The sequence below is a fragment of the Rhopalosiphum padi genome, chromosome 4, assembly GCF_020882245.1.
Source record: "Rhopalosiphum padi isolate XX-2018 chromosome 4, ASM2088224v1, whole genome shotgun sequence".
NCBI classification, from domain to species: Eukaryota; Metazoa; Arthropoda; class Insecta; order Hemiptera; family Aphididae; genus Rhopalosiphum; species Rhopalosiphum padi.
This window is the reverse complement of record NC_083600.1, coordinates 1,616,450-1,629,962: the sequence shown is the minus strand read 5'-3', so window position 1 is coordinate 1,629,962 and position 13,513 is coordinate 1,616,450. Positions and strand designations below refer to the sequence as shown.

The window sequence follows — 13,513 nt, the reverse complement described above, 5'->3', positions numbered from 1 at the left end:
TACCTGTTCTGCCTACCAATCTGTACATTAGCAATTTATTTTTATAATTAAAAAAAAAAAGTAGGGGCAAAAATAAACCGCATTTTATATTATATAATATTTCATACCCACAATTTTATTGAAATATCTAGAAAATTGTGCATATTTTGTAATTACTATTTTTGAAATGTTCCAGTTTCTGCAAAAATAATAAATGACTTATGAGGAATATTAAAGTTAGCAACAATGATAAATTATATAATAGTATGATAAACAATTCTGATCAGTCTGACTTTTTAGTAACCTTATCTATGGACTATGACTACATTTGTGGTCAATTTAAGAGTGTAACAAGAGGGACCCGGACTTTAACGTATTAAATAACATTACAGCTACAAAAGCAAAGATATTAAACAATTAGTTAATAATAAAAATTCTTTAATCATAAGCCTTAAATATATATTTTTAAGAGCTTATAAATAAAGCTCTAAATAAACAATATTGGAAAAAAAACAAATTACTGTCTAATTTTTGACAATCAAAAAATACACATACATTTATAGTAAATATATTATGTATAATAACATTTTGATCTAGTTATTTTAGAATAAGAAAAATTAAATAAAATGCAAACAATAATTGTTTAAAAGACAGATCTTACATAATTATTTAACTTAAGTTAATTATTAGTACCTCATTTTTAAAAACTTGAGAAACCTATTGACTTTATATAAATAACTCATAGTGCTTAACAATTATAGACTTACAAACTTTAAATGCTCTTATTTAACAAAATGAATTACATTAATACTTAGATATAGACATTTTAAATATTTAAAAAGTTAATTCTTCGGGATATTCTCCGGTGAGACATGCCGTGCAATGCCCAACTTCAACTGCATTTCTGTTAGGCATTTTTTCTGTAACTGCTTCTTTAAGTCCTTCGACGGATAAATAAGCAAGGGTATCAGCGCCTATAAAGTAATACATATTATTTTTAGTTTTAATTAATTATATATGAATATATATTTTGTTTGTAGTACATTTTACAAAATTAGATACACTATATAAGTAAAACCTGTGAACAGAACCATATAAGGTTTTGCATAATGAAAATTTGAAAAAAAAATGTAGTATTATTAGCTACTATATAACACATTTTAATAACAGTTAGTTAATTAAACTAAAAAAACCTCTTAATACACTTACCAATATGTTTAGCCAACTGTTCAATAGTTAATTTATTAGCAATAAGTTCGGCTTTAGTTGGTATATTAATTCCCATATTACAAGTGAATTTAAGAGGAGGAGAAGCAACTCGTATATGAACTTCCTTGGCTCCTGCGTCTCTGAGCAATTTTATAATTGGTCCCATTGTGGTTCCTCTTACAATGGAATCATCAATAAGGATTATTCTTTTGCCAGCTACATTCTCAACAATAGCACCAAATTTTTTAGCAACACCTAACCTTCTTAATCGTGCATTAGGTTGAATGAAAGTTCGGCCTACGTAACGATTCTTATATAACACTTCTGCAAATGGAATATTGGACTGAAAATAGAAATAAACAAAATAAACCAATGGTTTGATAAAATAAACCTTAAATACTCACTTTCATTGAAAATCCATGAGCGGCAGCAGTTCCAGATTCTGGAACAGAGCTAACAATATCAGCTTCAACCAAACTTTCTCTGGCCAACACAATACCACTCCTCAATCGCACAGAATAAACCATTTGTCCTACAATGCATATACTTATATTTTAAACAATGAACCAATAATTTAATCATTATTTATTTTTATAATAGATTGAAAATTAAAATAAATAAAAAACTCAATGAACTTATTATTACTTATTTTTACCTTCATATATACTATCTGGTCTTGCAAAATAAACATATTCAAAAATACAAAATGCTTGAGGGCGATTGTGAGGTCGACCCATTACAGATACAGTATGAAAGCCTTCTTTTGTAAACTCTACAATTTCTCCAGGATAAACATCTCTTACATACTTAGCTCCCATTGAGAGAAAACCACATGATTCAGATGATACAACCCAACCTTCTTCTGCTTAACAAAATAGAAATAGTTATATTTTTTTTTTTTTTAAATTTATAATTAAATTAAAATTTTAAACATAATTACCTTTATTTGGTTCAGTTAAAGACATCAGTTTTCCAATGCAGAGAGGTCTATTACCATATGGATCACGTACCCCAAATATTCTATCTTTTTCCATTATAACAATTGAATAAGATAATTTGGTAAGTTCCATAAAATGTCTAATACGTGCAGGCCAATCAGGACCATCAATTTCAATATCAGGAGGATTCAAACATAAAGCTTGGGTAATTAGTTCACTATCTGAATGAGTTGAAAGACCAACTCCTCTAGCTAATACCTAAATATAAAATATATTTATTTAAAATATTAAACACCAATAATAATTCATATACATTCAATGTCAGCACACCAAGCAAATTTTAAAATATGATGGCAGATTAGAGGGTATGACGTATGAATTATGTATGAAAATCAACAAGTTAACGCATTCCATAATTATGCAATATTTACCATCCGTCTTAATCTTCCCGCATTAAATAATTCTCCATTATGGGCAACTGCAAGAGCACCATGAGCAGAGTGAACAACAAAAGGTTGACAGTTGACTTCTTCAGAACCAGCACTTGTAGAATATCTTGTATGTCCAATTCCAAGATTACCTACATAAAACAATATAACTCATAAGTAGGAAATAATAATTGGACAGTACTTTTTATAAATTGATAATCATTACCTTTCAATTTTTTTGTTGCTTCATCATTAAAGATATTACTGACCAAACCCATACCTTTTTTAACATTAAAATGTGTATGGTTGTCACCTTCACTCATAGCAATACCAGCACTTTCTTGGCCACTATAATAATTTAAATACTTATTTTTATTATAGTTTTTTTTTTTTACTGTATTTTATATATTAGGAAAAATAAATGTATATTTCAATAATATAAGAAAAACTTTAGTTTAGGTTTAGGTTAGTGCGCAACAATAAAAGTACAACATTGCCACAGTCAAACAGCCTTCTTCCATCTCAAACTTATATCAGTTATATCAGTCTCTTGTGAAAAAACTCCAAGCCTCTAGACAAAGTGTATATATTATAATTTTAAGATAAAATATAGTAATTTTAACTAAATATGAAATTTTTTTAAACAAATATTTTTTGTCTATTCAGTGACTATAATACATGTAATGATAGAAATTTTCATTGAAGGGTAATAAAATATTGAGTAAGTATAAAAATGTAAAATTCACAAGCTAGTCGAGTTGTTTGAAAAGATGTAGATATAAGTTGTATGTATGTCACAAATAACTTGCACAAAAGCCTTTATAAACTGCAAAGTATTAGTTAAATTTTATATCTGTTACTGCATATATTATAGATTTAAAATTAAAACATGAAATTACCGATGCTGTAATGCTAATAATCCAAGACAAATAACTTGGGCTACATCTACATCTGTTGGCCATGGATCAGAAGCTATACAACCAAATACACCACATTCGTGACGCAATTGCCTATCATCTTCTTCAACGGACATATTTGACTCTAAAACAGAATAAAATAGAATCTATTATATACCTATTAGTGTATAAATGTATGAAATAAATTAATTCAAAAAAAATAAGCTACATTTTTGTAACAAAAAATAAAAATAGTGATTAGTTTTTATTATTTAAATAAAATATAATGAATCATATTAATGAGTATGCATACCAATTATTAATATTGAGACCTATTAAATAAAGAAAATGTTAAAATAATTATAGTTTTGGAAATTTTTTTTATGAACAACAGAAATGTGTTGAAACAATAGACATTTTAAGAAGGATAAAATTATCATCAGTGGTCATTAAACATAGTGGGCTTCGGTTTTTTTTTTTTTTATAGTTTGCTTAATATTATTTTATTATTATATAATATCTACAGTTTGAATATTCGTAACATATTTGACCCATGTAGTAGTAGATGAAGGAATAACAATAATAATAATTGTTAAACATCATGATTAAATGGACCATAGTAGAAGTGTACTAAGTGTAGGCCATGAACTTAAGAGTAAAGATATCAAAGTTTATCAGGAAAAGAAAATGACGTACGAACAATCGACATGAACATAGATAAGCTACTCGATAATGGTTTTTAAAAATAGTTACCACTAAATAATTATTAATTTTAATCAAAAAAGAATTATGAATAATTTATTACGATACAATCATGGCGTTTTAAACGTTATAATTATAATTCAAATCGAAATAAACAAATAGGAATAAAATAATGTAGATAGGTACTCACGCCAAAATCAGGATTTGAGACAGATAGACAAGAAAGACCCAAAGAGGACTGGCGCAACACTTCAATAGTCTCCGGTAATCTGGTACTCTGGTCCAGACTCCAGACGTATCTCCGGCACTCGACTGTGGCAGCGTGGCATGTACGACTGTATGTCTATTGCGCATTTGCGTTTCAAATTTTTGATACCCGTTTCGACTGTTTCAAGCACGTTTTTTGTTTACGATTTCAATAAGCCGCCAAACGCCAAAGTCCAAACTGGTTTGAATCGTGATTCGTGATTACAATAAACGATTTTTAGGTTAATTGTTATCAGACCGCGGCGGTGGAAATTGGCGGGATCCCGAAAAATTTAAGGTTATAGATTTATAGTTGTTTCGACGTTTTATAACCATCGTGCCGAAGTCGAGTAGGTCCGGCAATCATCGTCGACCAAGGTCCAACATTCCAACACTCATAGACCAGCGTCAAGACACAGCACATACGTCATACTTTGCACGCCAGACCGTGTTCTTAACTTGTTGATCATTTAACTCCAATAACTCTCCGATATCTCTCGTGCGGACCGATTCATTTTTTAAAAAAATAGTGACATTTTCGAAATGGCCAAACCCCAAACTAAGGGTGAATATAAAATAGATTATTTGGTTCGTTTTTCAAAAATTTGCTAACGTTTATTTCACATTATGGTTTATAAAGGTCTAGGTATGGGCGAATTGATCGTCGAGGGAAAAACCAAATTGGTTTACGACTTACCTGGTACAGGCAATGTCTTGATGGTGAGTAAAGACAGGATTACTGCTTGGAATGGCGCCAAGGGTGATGATATGTTAGGTAAAGCAGCCATATCTACGGAAACAACAACAGCCATATTTAAAGTTTTACAAGATTTAGGTAGGTCACATATACTAAATTATATACTCTCAAGTTCTTAATATATTTTATACAATTTTTAAGTATCAATATACGTATGTTGCATATGCTTACCTATTAATCTTTCTGTTTTAGGAATAAATACCGCATATGTTTCAAGGAATGGTTTATCCGATAATACATTCATTAGCAAAAAATGTAGTATGATTCCAATTGAATGGGTATCTCGTCGAATTGCTACAGGATCATTTTTAAAACGTAATCCAGGAGTAAAAGAAGGTTATAAATTTACTCCACCCTTGGTGGAAACTTTTTTTAAGGTATGCCTTAAAAAATATTTAACTATACCTACTTAATATCACTAGTAGTTACAAATTTAAACCTATCAACCAATGTACTTTTATATTTTTGTGTATTAAAAATAGTTAGATTAATTAAAATGTTTGTTAGTAAGATTCAATTTTTAAATATTTTATAAAAATGTCTTGTGAAATTAATTTGTTTTGTGTGTTTTTGGATTTTTTTAGGATGATTTAAATGATGATCCTCAATGGTCTGAACAACAGTTGTTATCTGTAGAGTTTAACATTGGAAATGTTAAAATTGGAAACGCTGAGTATGAGATAATGAGAAAAACTACTATCTGTGTATTTGAAGTGTTGGAAAAGTTATGGGCATCTAAGAATGTTGCTCTAGTAGATATGAAAATTGAATTTGGTGTTAGTACTGAAGGTATATTATTATTGCCATAAGTTGAATAAATTAAAAACACTTATTTAATTTATTATATTTTAGGTGAAATATTAGTAGCCGATGTTATTGACAATGATTCATGGAGACTGTGGCCAAGTGGAGACAAAAGATTAATGGTTGACAAACAAGTATATAGAAATTTGAGCTCTGTAACAGCTGCTGATATGGAAACAATAAAAACAAATTTTAAATGGGTTGCTGAACAAGTTCAAAGTTTTTCTCAAAAACAATCAAATGGTTTGGTAAGAACTTATTTTTTTATTATAAAATCGTTTTTATACTATGCAAGAAAATAATTTGAACTGTTAATATAGGTTGTGGTTGTTATGGGTTCATCTAGCGATGAAAGTTTTGGTAAAAAAATTGCAAATTATACAAAAAATGTAATGGGTATAAATACTGAAATTAGAATTGGATCAGCTCATAAAAGTACTGAATTCGTTTTAAAAATGATTGATAAATATGAAGGTAATATTAAGTAAACTATTTAGTAATAAATATTACTAATATTTTAAATATTTTAGGTCTAAGTGTTCCTGTTGTTATAATTGCTGTAGCTGGTCGTAGTAACGGCTTAGGTCCAGTAATAGCTGGATATACTAATTTGCCAGTTATAAACTGCCCACCATTAAATGCAACCAATGTAAATATGGACATTTGGTCTTCATTAAATGTTCCATCTGGTAATAATAAATATTTTAATGTTATATACTTGTACTAAATACATGTAATATAATACTTTTTATTAATAATTATTTTCGATTAGGTTTGGGGTGTGTCACTGTACGGGAAGAGGAAGGAGCTGCTTTGGCTGCAGCTCGTATTATTGGATTGACCGATCCCCTAGTTTGGTGTAAGCTCAAGACACAACAGTTGGAAAAATATATCGGTTTAATAAAAAGTGATCAACAAATTGTTTCAACAAATGTATAAGCCCAATACTTAAATATTTATAAGCATTACTATATTTTATCAATGTTATTTTTGTTGAATTATTACCTAACAATTTAAAACTTATAAAATCTTGAATTTAATAAAATAAAGAATCATTTATACAATTTGTTATTTACTAGTTAACTGATAATAATGTATTATCAGTAATATCACATATTTGTGATTTCCTTAATAAGTATATACATATATTTTTGATAATTTATTAAAAAATAATTAGTTAATTTTATCTTCACTTGTAATGTTATATATATATATGTTTCTTGGAACTCAACATCTTAGTAATCATCTAAAATATTATCTATTTCATAAACCTAGTTTTAATTATTGCTCTTATACTAATAACTAATAAGTATACAGTATACATAATATATAATTAATATGTTTTTGATTGAAAAACATACTGCACTATCAATTGATTTTATTTGAAAATAATTTATAATTAGTGTCTAAAGGTTGACCAAATAATTTAAATTACATTCAATTTTAGCTTTTTATTATTTATTTTAAAGCTTAATAGGAAACTTTTTATAATATAATTTAATGTAATAGTGTCAATTGCTAAAGTTAATTAAGTTATTTTTTTTTTTTAGTTAACTTTTTGTACTTTCCTTAAAAATAAAATATAATTAAATATAAAAAAAACAGCACTTAAATTGATGAATTGATAAAAAAATTTAAAAAAGCGTTTTGTGTATGTATATTTTATTGTTAAACTATACAATGTTATATTAATTTTAGTAACGTAGGTGTTGAATAATGATTCTTAGTAGAAACAATATATCATCCCATATCCTTAATTATATTTCATATTTTTTGATTTTACAATTAGATAAATTAATCTTACCAGGTTGTAAGTATACATTTATAATACAGTAGATCGAAACATTTTAAATTGTCATCATGTGACATGTGTATAAAATATAAGTAGGTTTATATCAATTACCAGAGGGCAGGGATGGGTTACTCAATGCTACTAGATGAGGGCCAATTTTTTGAAAGTGAAAATCTAACGGGCCAGACAACATAGAAAGTAAAAACAAAAAAAAATGGTTAATAAAATTTACAATTTATATTTATAGTTCCACTATATAAGAATTTATATCTACGTTTTACATTAAAAATTATGTCGGTTTCATAAATATAATAAAAAAAAATACAAAAAAATTCTAACATTTAATATTTTTATAAAGTAATTTGAAATGTAGCACGATCCACCGGGCCAGTTAAAAATGGTACGCGGACCGCTAGTTGCCCATCCCTGGTATATACTAAACTTAGGGGATTGGAAGCAATGATTTTCTGTCTTTGTATATAACATACACGCAACATAGGATTATAGACGTGTTCTATTTCCAGGCTTCCAGCGTAACAATTAATGTATAATGAAGCGATAAGAATTCCGAAAACAGTGAAAACAGATTTGAATTTGGCGTCAAGTCTATTTGTGACTTTTCCACATTGTTAATTTATTTTTATTTTAACTTCTCCAAAAATTGAAATATGACAATTATTTTTTTAATTACCTACTCATGTTTAATATAACGTTTTTAGGATTTTGTGAGGGACAAAATCAAAAATGTGGGAAAATCGATCTCAAGTAGACTTTAAGACAAATTCAAATCTGTGTTCAGAATCCTTATCGTTTCTACTAATTATTTATTTATAATCCTAAATTATTGCCTAAATCCAATTTTACTGATTTTCAACTACAAAAATATTAATAATATCAAAACACTTAAAACTAATTAGTAATTACTAATTAGTACTAATTACTATTAAATAGATTGCTTATCTTCAAAAAAAATAACTACCTTTTTATCTTTGTGTTATCACAATTGGAAATGACAACAATAAAATATTACTATATTGTACGATATATTTATAAGAAATATGTTTTATACTGGCTTAAAATTATGTAATACAATTTTAAAAATGTATTTTTTAGTAAACATAATTATTGTTTATGAAAATATTTCTTTTATCAACAAATTTGTTTATGAAAATATTTCTTTTATCAACATAATTTGTTTATTAAAATAATTGTGTAGGACGTAGGTACAGATTTATACCTAAATTATCTTCAAATAATAATTTAAAAAAAAAATAATTTTAATTACGAAATTTTTTTTTATTTTTTTTATCATAATTTTTATATTTTTTTACTATTTACTAAAAAAGAATTTAAAATAATTAGGTAAACGCTAAAACAGTAACAATATACCTATACCAAAAATTATTTATTATTTAGTATACAATGTACATATTTGGGTATATGCAAATCTTAAAATTTATAAGAAAATAATTAGTAAATTTTCTTAAAAAAAATTTGCTACTGCTGTATTACACTTATGATTAATGTGATAATTTTTTTAAAACATTTTACTATATTAAAAATATAAGAACAGTTTAATGTTTAATAATACTGAAGGAAGTTACTTAGAGGAGTTTTAGTTTAGATATAATTGCATTTTTAATCGTACTTATATTTGGTATTTCTTTATTAATGTTTTATACTTTAAAAATGCTTATTCATACCAGCTTAATTAAAATTATATTTATTGTTAATAATGTGAAACTATTTTTATGTAATGAAATATAGTAATTTCATTTTTTGATATGATATCATCTATTACATTATGAGTTATGACCCCTTCGTTCATTAACTTTTTGCTATACCTACACATCTATTATTTTATACGCTATACCTACATTTAACTTCATAATGTAAACCATAAATTAATGTAATACACTAATACTTATAAAGTTATAACTAATATAAATTATAAATTAATTTCTAATTCGAATATTATTACTAGCAAAAATACAAGATCGATCACAACATTTAACTTAAATAAATATATAATAATATTATATATAACTATATAAGATTATAAGCTGAACCATAGCTGACCTTATACAAAAATGGGATAACTAAAAATAAAGAAGATTATTTTGAAGTAAATATAATTAAAAAGATAATAAAAGTCACAGTTTGTATACACACGCGAAGTTGCGATAAGCAATTAATTGGGCGACAACGTATACGTTCTTATATTATTAAATATAGTATTTATACAAAATTTACGACAAATAAAAATAAATAGATTTTTCTTAATTATATTAATCAATAGACAACAATCATATTGTAATTTATAACATTATATTTGAAATTTAGGTTAAAGTGTTATACCCATTATCTATTTATCTATAATATGTATGTAGATAGTGTTTACTATTTAGTATAGTACTATTACTATTTACTTATTAGTACTGTTAGTGTATTACACTATTACTAGTGTCTAGTATTGAAGTACCTATATTGTAATTTGTAATTATATATTATAGGTACCTACTGCAGTGTGTGGCGGACACCTCGTATATACCTTCTCGTAAGTCCTAGCTAGGTATATATAAATGTTTAAGATGGCGATAAAATTGAAATCAATCATTTATTTCAACATCATATACATTCATACAATATATTCATATAATATGATATAGTTTAAAGTGAGCTATGAACATATTTTTAAAGTTGTAATATTTTACATAGCTATAACTCACTTTAAAATTAAAAAATTGTATAAAATGATAATAAATAATAATAATAAATTGTATAATGCAAAACTAAAATGTAGTATATATATTTAAATTTCTATAATTATTAATATACGATGTACATGGTGTATCGTGTATATGAATTGTGGAAATAATACGCTTATGTATTATAAAATGTATAGTCTAAGTTATTTAAAATGATAATAATTGTATAATTCAAGTATTATAGTAACTAATAGGCGAAAAGTAACATGGGAAGATTGGGAAGTTCACATTTTAACAATATAAATATAGGACTTTTCCACTATTATATGACTTATATAGATATATTATAAGATGGTATATATGATATACCATGGCTCTTAAAGATAAGTTTTCGGTCAGAATCATATAATTGACAATTATTGACATATATATGTATTATGTACATATAGTGTATAATACATTATAGCAATACGTATACGGAAAAAAATAAAATATATTGACTTGATTTATTTTTATTTTTTAATAGTAAAAATAAAATATAATTTAAATTTGTTTTCAAAATAGTCAATTTGTTAATCTAATTTTTAGAAAACTTTTTGTTATAAAAATATTTATTTAGCAAAGTTATATCATTTTATACAATTTAAACTATATATTTTATAAATTATTCACATACACCGTATTAATTACTATTATTCTAATTAGAATACCTATATATATACATTTTATTAATATAATATAAAGTATATTATACGTATAATAGGACTGTATATTTTAAAATATGTATACAAGTGGGAGGGGCCTAAACAGTAGTCGGCGGAATCGATATGTCATATGTATAGACTATATATGATATTATATAAAATATAAATGTAAATATAGCTAGTATAGTCGGCGGAGTCAATATATACAATCGGCGGAATCACCCCATTGACGAGTGGTGGGAAAAGAGCAGACAATCAGACAAATGTTTTTTTCCAGCGATAAGGTATATATAGTATAATGAAATATAAGTTATAACATAATGCAAGTATTGTTGTACCTACAGGGCTACGGATGACGACATGACGTATATAATATAATATAACAAGTTATAATAAATAATAATTATATCGGGCGCGACGAAAATATAAAGATAATAAATTTACATCAATACCTATTCAATATTATAAAATAATTTATAAACAACATAAATTGTACAATGTTTAAAAATTAAAATGTTCGCTGTCGAATGGCCTGCAGTATATGCATAGGTACTATGAATACCCATCATGGGCGATGACAGTCAAAGTATTTTTAGTTTTTACCATATGATAAAATATTAAAATATAGTAATACAAATTATTGTACCGCAACATAACAAAACAATTTTTTCCTCGTTACTCGAAATTAATAACCCCAAACCCGCCTGTATACGTGCTTGACGTGTACAATATATTTTAAAGTATAGAGTTATTGGGTCCTTACTCCTTATATAAAGTTATATCTTATATATAGACTAATAGACTATAGTTCATCATTCGGCCATTCGGTGTAAATAGTAAATGTATATTAATGATGGTATTATTGGCTAATATTCATTTATTACACGAATAAAAATTACTTTATTATGTTAATATTAGGTAGGTACTTCAGGTACTTGGCGTTAGCAATATAATATATTTTAGTGCTTATATATTTACGGCTAACTCAATACAAAATATCACCGCACGGCCGGGCGAACGCCACAGTCCACTATAGTGGCCACTGGCCACTTGATGTATTATTGTAACATCATGATGTTATATAATTATATAACAGGGATGGGCAACTGAAAGTTATTAGGGTGCCAATTTTTAGAAAATTAAAATTTATTGGGCCAGAGTATAGAGAGCAAAAAAAAAGGTCATTCAAAATAATATGCATTTTAATTTAGCATATAGGCGTAGGCTGCGTATAGCATAGAGTATAGACTATTGACTTTAAAATTGTATGATATAATTTGAAAATGTAGCGCGGGGCAGATAAAAAAGGTTCGCAGGCCGCCAGTTGCCCACCCCTGTTATATAAGATCATATAATATATAGTTTTCTCCTATATTATATATTATTTTATTTATTATAAGTTATACGCCGCAATATAAGCCCACGGTGACGTTCATAGGTAATATTATTAAAAAAAAATAGGACTTAATTCTATAGTATCCAAAACTTGGTTTGGAAGTTATCAGTGATAAACCTAAAAAAATAATGTTATGATTTAATTGAACTAAAATGAAAGACTATTTTAGTTGTGAAAAAATTTAAAAACGCGTTTATTGTAGATTATTAGGTATAATATATAGGTATTTGGAAACTAAAACTTATTCAATTAATAATATTCTAAAACTAAGAATTTTCATTTAAATATATTATCATATATATATAGCCACACACATATATATATAGGTTTATCAAATATCAAAATAACTTAAGTATATACAACAATTTTTAATTTTATAAATATTCTTTTATATATCTGCATTTTATATTATATATAGGTATAACACAAAATTTAATTGCTGTGCTTACACATTTTTAATGAGTTGACAGTTATTGTATTTTATTTGTACTTGTCTCGATATGTGCAATAGTTTCCTGTTAATCCTTATTATGAAACCACGAAATACAAATGTACTATATTATAATTCAGGGATTCGTTCAATACTACACTCTATTCAGTTTAATTATAACATTTAAAGTGACTATGTGACACGACGATGTCCGAAGTCGATTATCGTAGGTGGTGGGACGGTCATTGTTACCACGCCTACCGCTGTCTGTGGTTAATCTTCATGCGCCGCCTAGTGTCGTTGCCTGTTATTGGCCCCGGTCGCTATATGCATAATGGTCCCTCCCCATGTTGTTGCAATAATGCCGTTTGTGATTGAGCACCGGTAATGATTGGTGCGCCGTTATTTTGTCTCATGATGTCTCACCGTATTCGGTAAGTACTAAGCTCATGTATTCTGCAGCAAATATTGGCCTTCAGATAATACTTGGATAATTATAGATTAATATATCACTTTAATTACTA

General features: G+C 26.7%; 2 protein-coding genes across 2 annotated transcripts; one reads left to right on the top strand and one right to left on the bottom strand.

Annotated features, from left to right (window-relative positions):
• Positions 1 to 400: 400 nt before the first annotated feature.
• On the bottom strand, positions 401 to 4,568 carry LOC132928947 (amidophosphoribosyltransferase-like). The gene is made up of 9 exons (XM_060993906.1): positions 4,343 to 4,568; positions 3,454 to 3,595; positions 2,781 to 2,902; positions 2,558 to 2,706; positions 2,129 to 2,384; positions 1,844 to 2,050; positions 1,593 to 1,720; positions 1,189 to 1,531; positions 401 to 953 (listed from the first exon to the last, which is right to left on the bottom strand). Exons 2-9 carry the CDS (start codon positions 3,585 to 3,587, stop codon positions 814 to 816), a joined length of 1,479 nt encoding a protein of 492 aa, XP_060849889.1. The 5' UTR covers positions 3,588 to 3,595; positions 4,343 to 4,568; the 3' UTR covers positions 401 to 813.
• Positions 4,569 to 4,775: 207 nt separating this feature from the next.
• LOC132928948 (bifunctional phosphoribosylaminoimidazole carboxylase/phosphoribosylaminoimidazole succinocarboxamide synthetase) lies at positions 4,776 to 7,023 on the top strand. The gene is made up of 8 exons (XM_060993908.1): positions 4,776 to 4,963; positions 5,039 to 5,233; positions 5,348 to 5,532; positions 5,740 to 5,944; positions 6,008 to 6,207; positions 6,280 to 6,433; positions 6,490 to 6,648; positions 6,732 to 7,023. Exons 1-8 carry the CDS (start codon positions 4,942 to 4,944, stop codon positions 6,896 to 6,898), a joined length of 1,287 nt encoding a protein of 428 aa, XP_060849891.1. The 5' UTR covers positions 4,776 to 4,941; the 3' UTR covers positions 6,899 to 7,023.
• The last annotated feature ends 6,490 nt before the right edge of the window (positions 7,024 to 13,513 follow it).

Bases quoted from the DNA above. Each gene is read 5' to 3' on its own strand.
- LOC132928948 (XM_060993908.1), top strand. From the start codon at position 4,942: ATGGCCAAACCCCAAACTAAGG. The intron at 4,964-5,038 runs GTGAATATAAAA...TGGTTTATAAAG, and splicing joins GGCCAAACCCCAAACTAAGG to GTCTAGGTATGGGCGAATTG. The intron at 6,434-6,489 runs GTAATATTAAGT...TAAATATTTTAG, and splicing joins AATGATTGATAAATATGAAG to GTCTAAGTGTTCCTGTTGTT.
- LOC132928947 (XM_060993906.1), bottom strand. From the start codon at position 3,587: ATGTCCGTTGAAGAAGATGATAGGCAATTGCGTCACGAATGTGGTGTA. The intron at 2,903-3,453 runs GTAATTTCATGT...AAATTATTATAG, and splicing joins TTATTAGCATTACAGCATCG to TGGCCAAGAAAGTGCTGGTA. The intron at 954-1,188 runs GTAAGTGTATTA...ATTACTTTATAG, and splicing joins ACAGTTGGCTAAACATATTG to GCGCTGATACCCTTGCTTAT.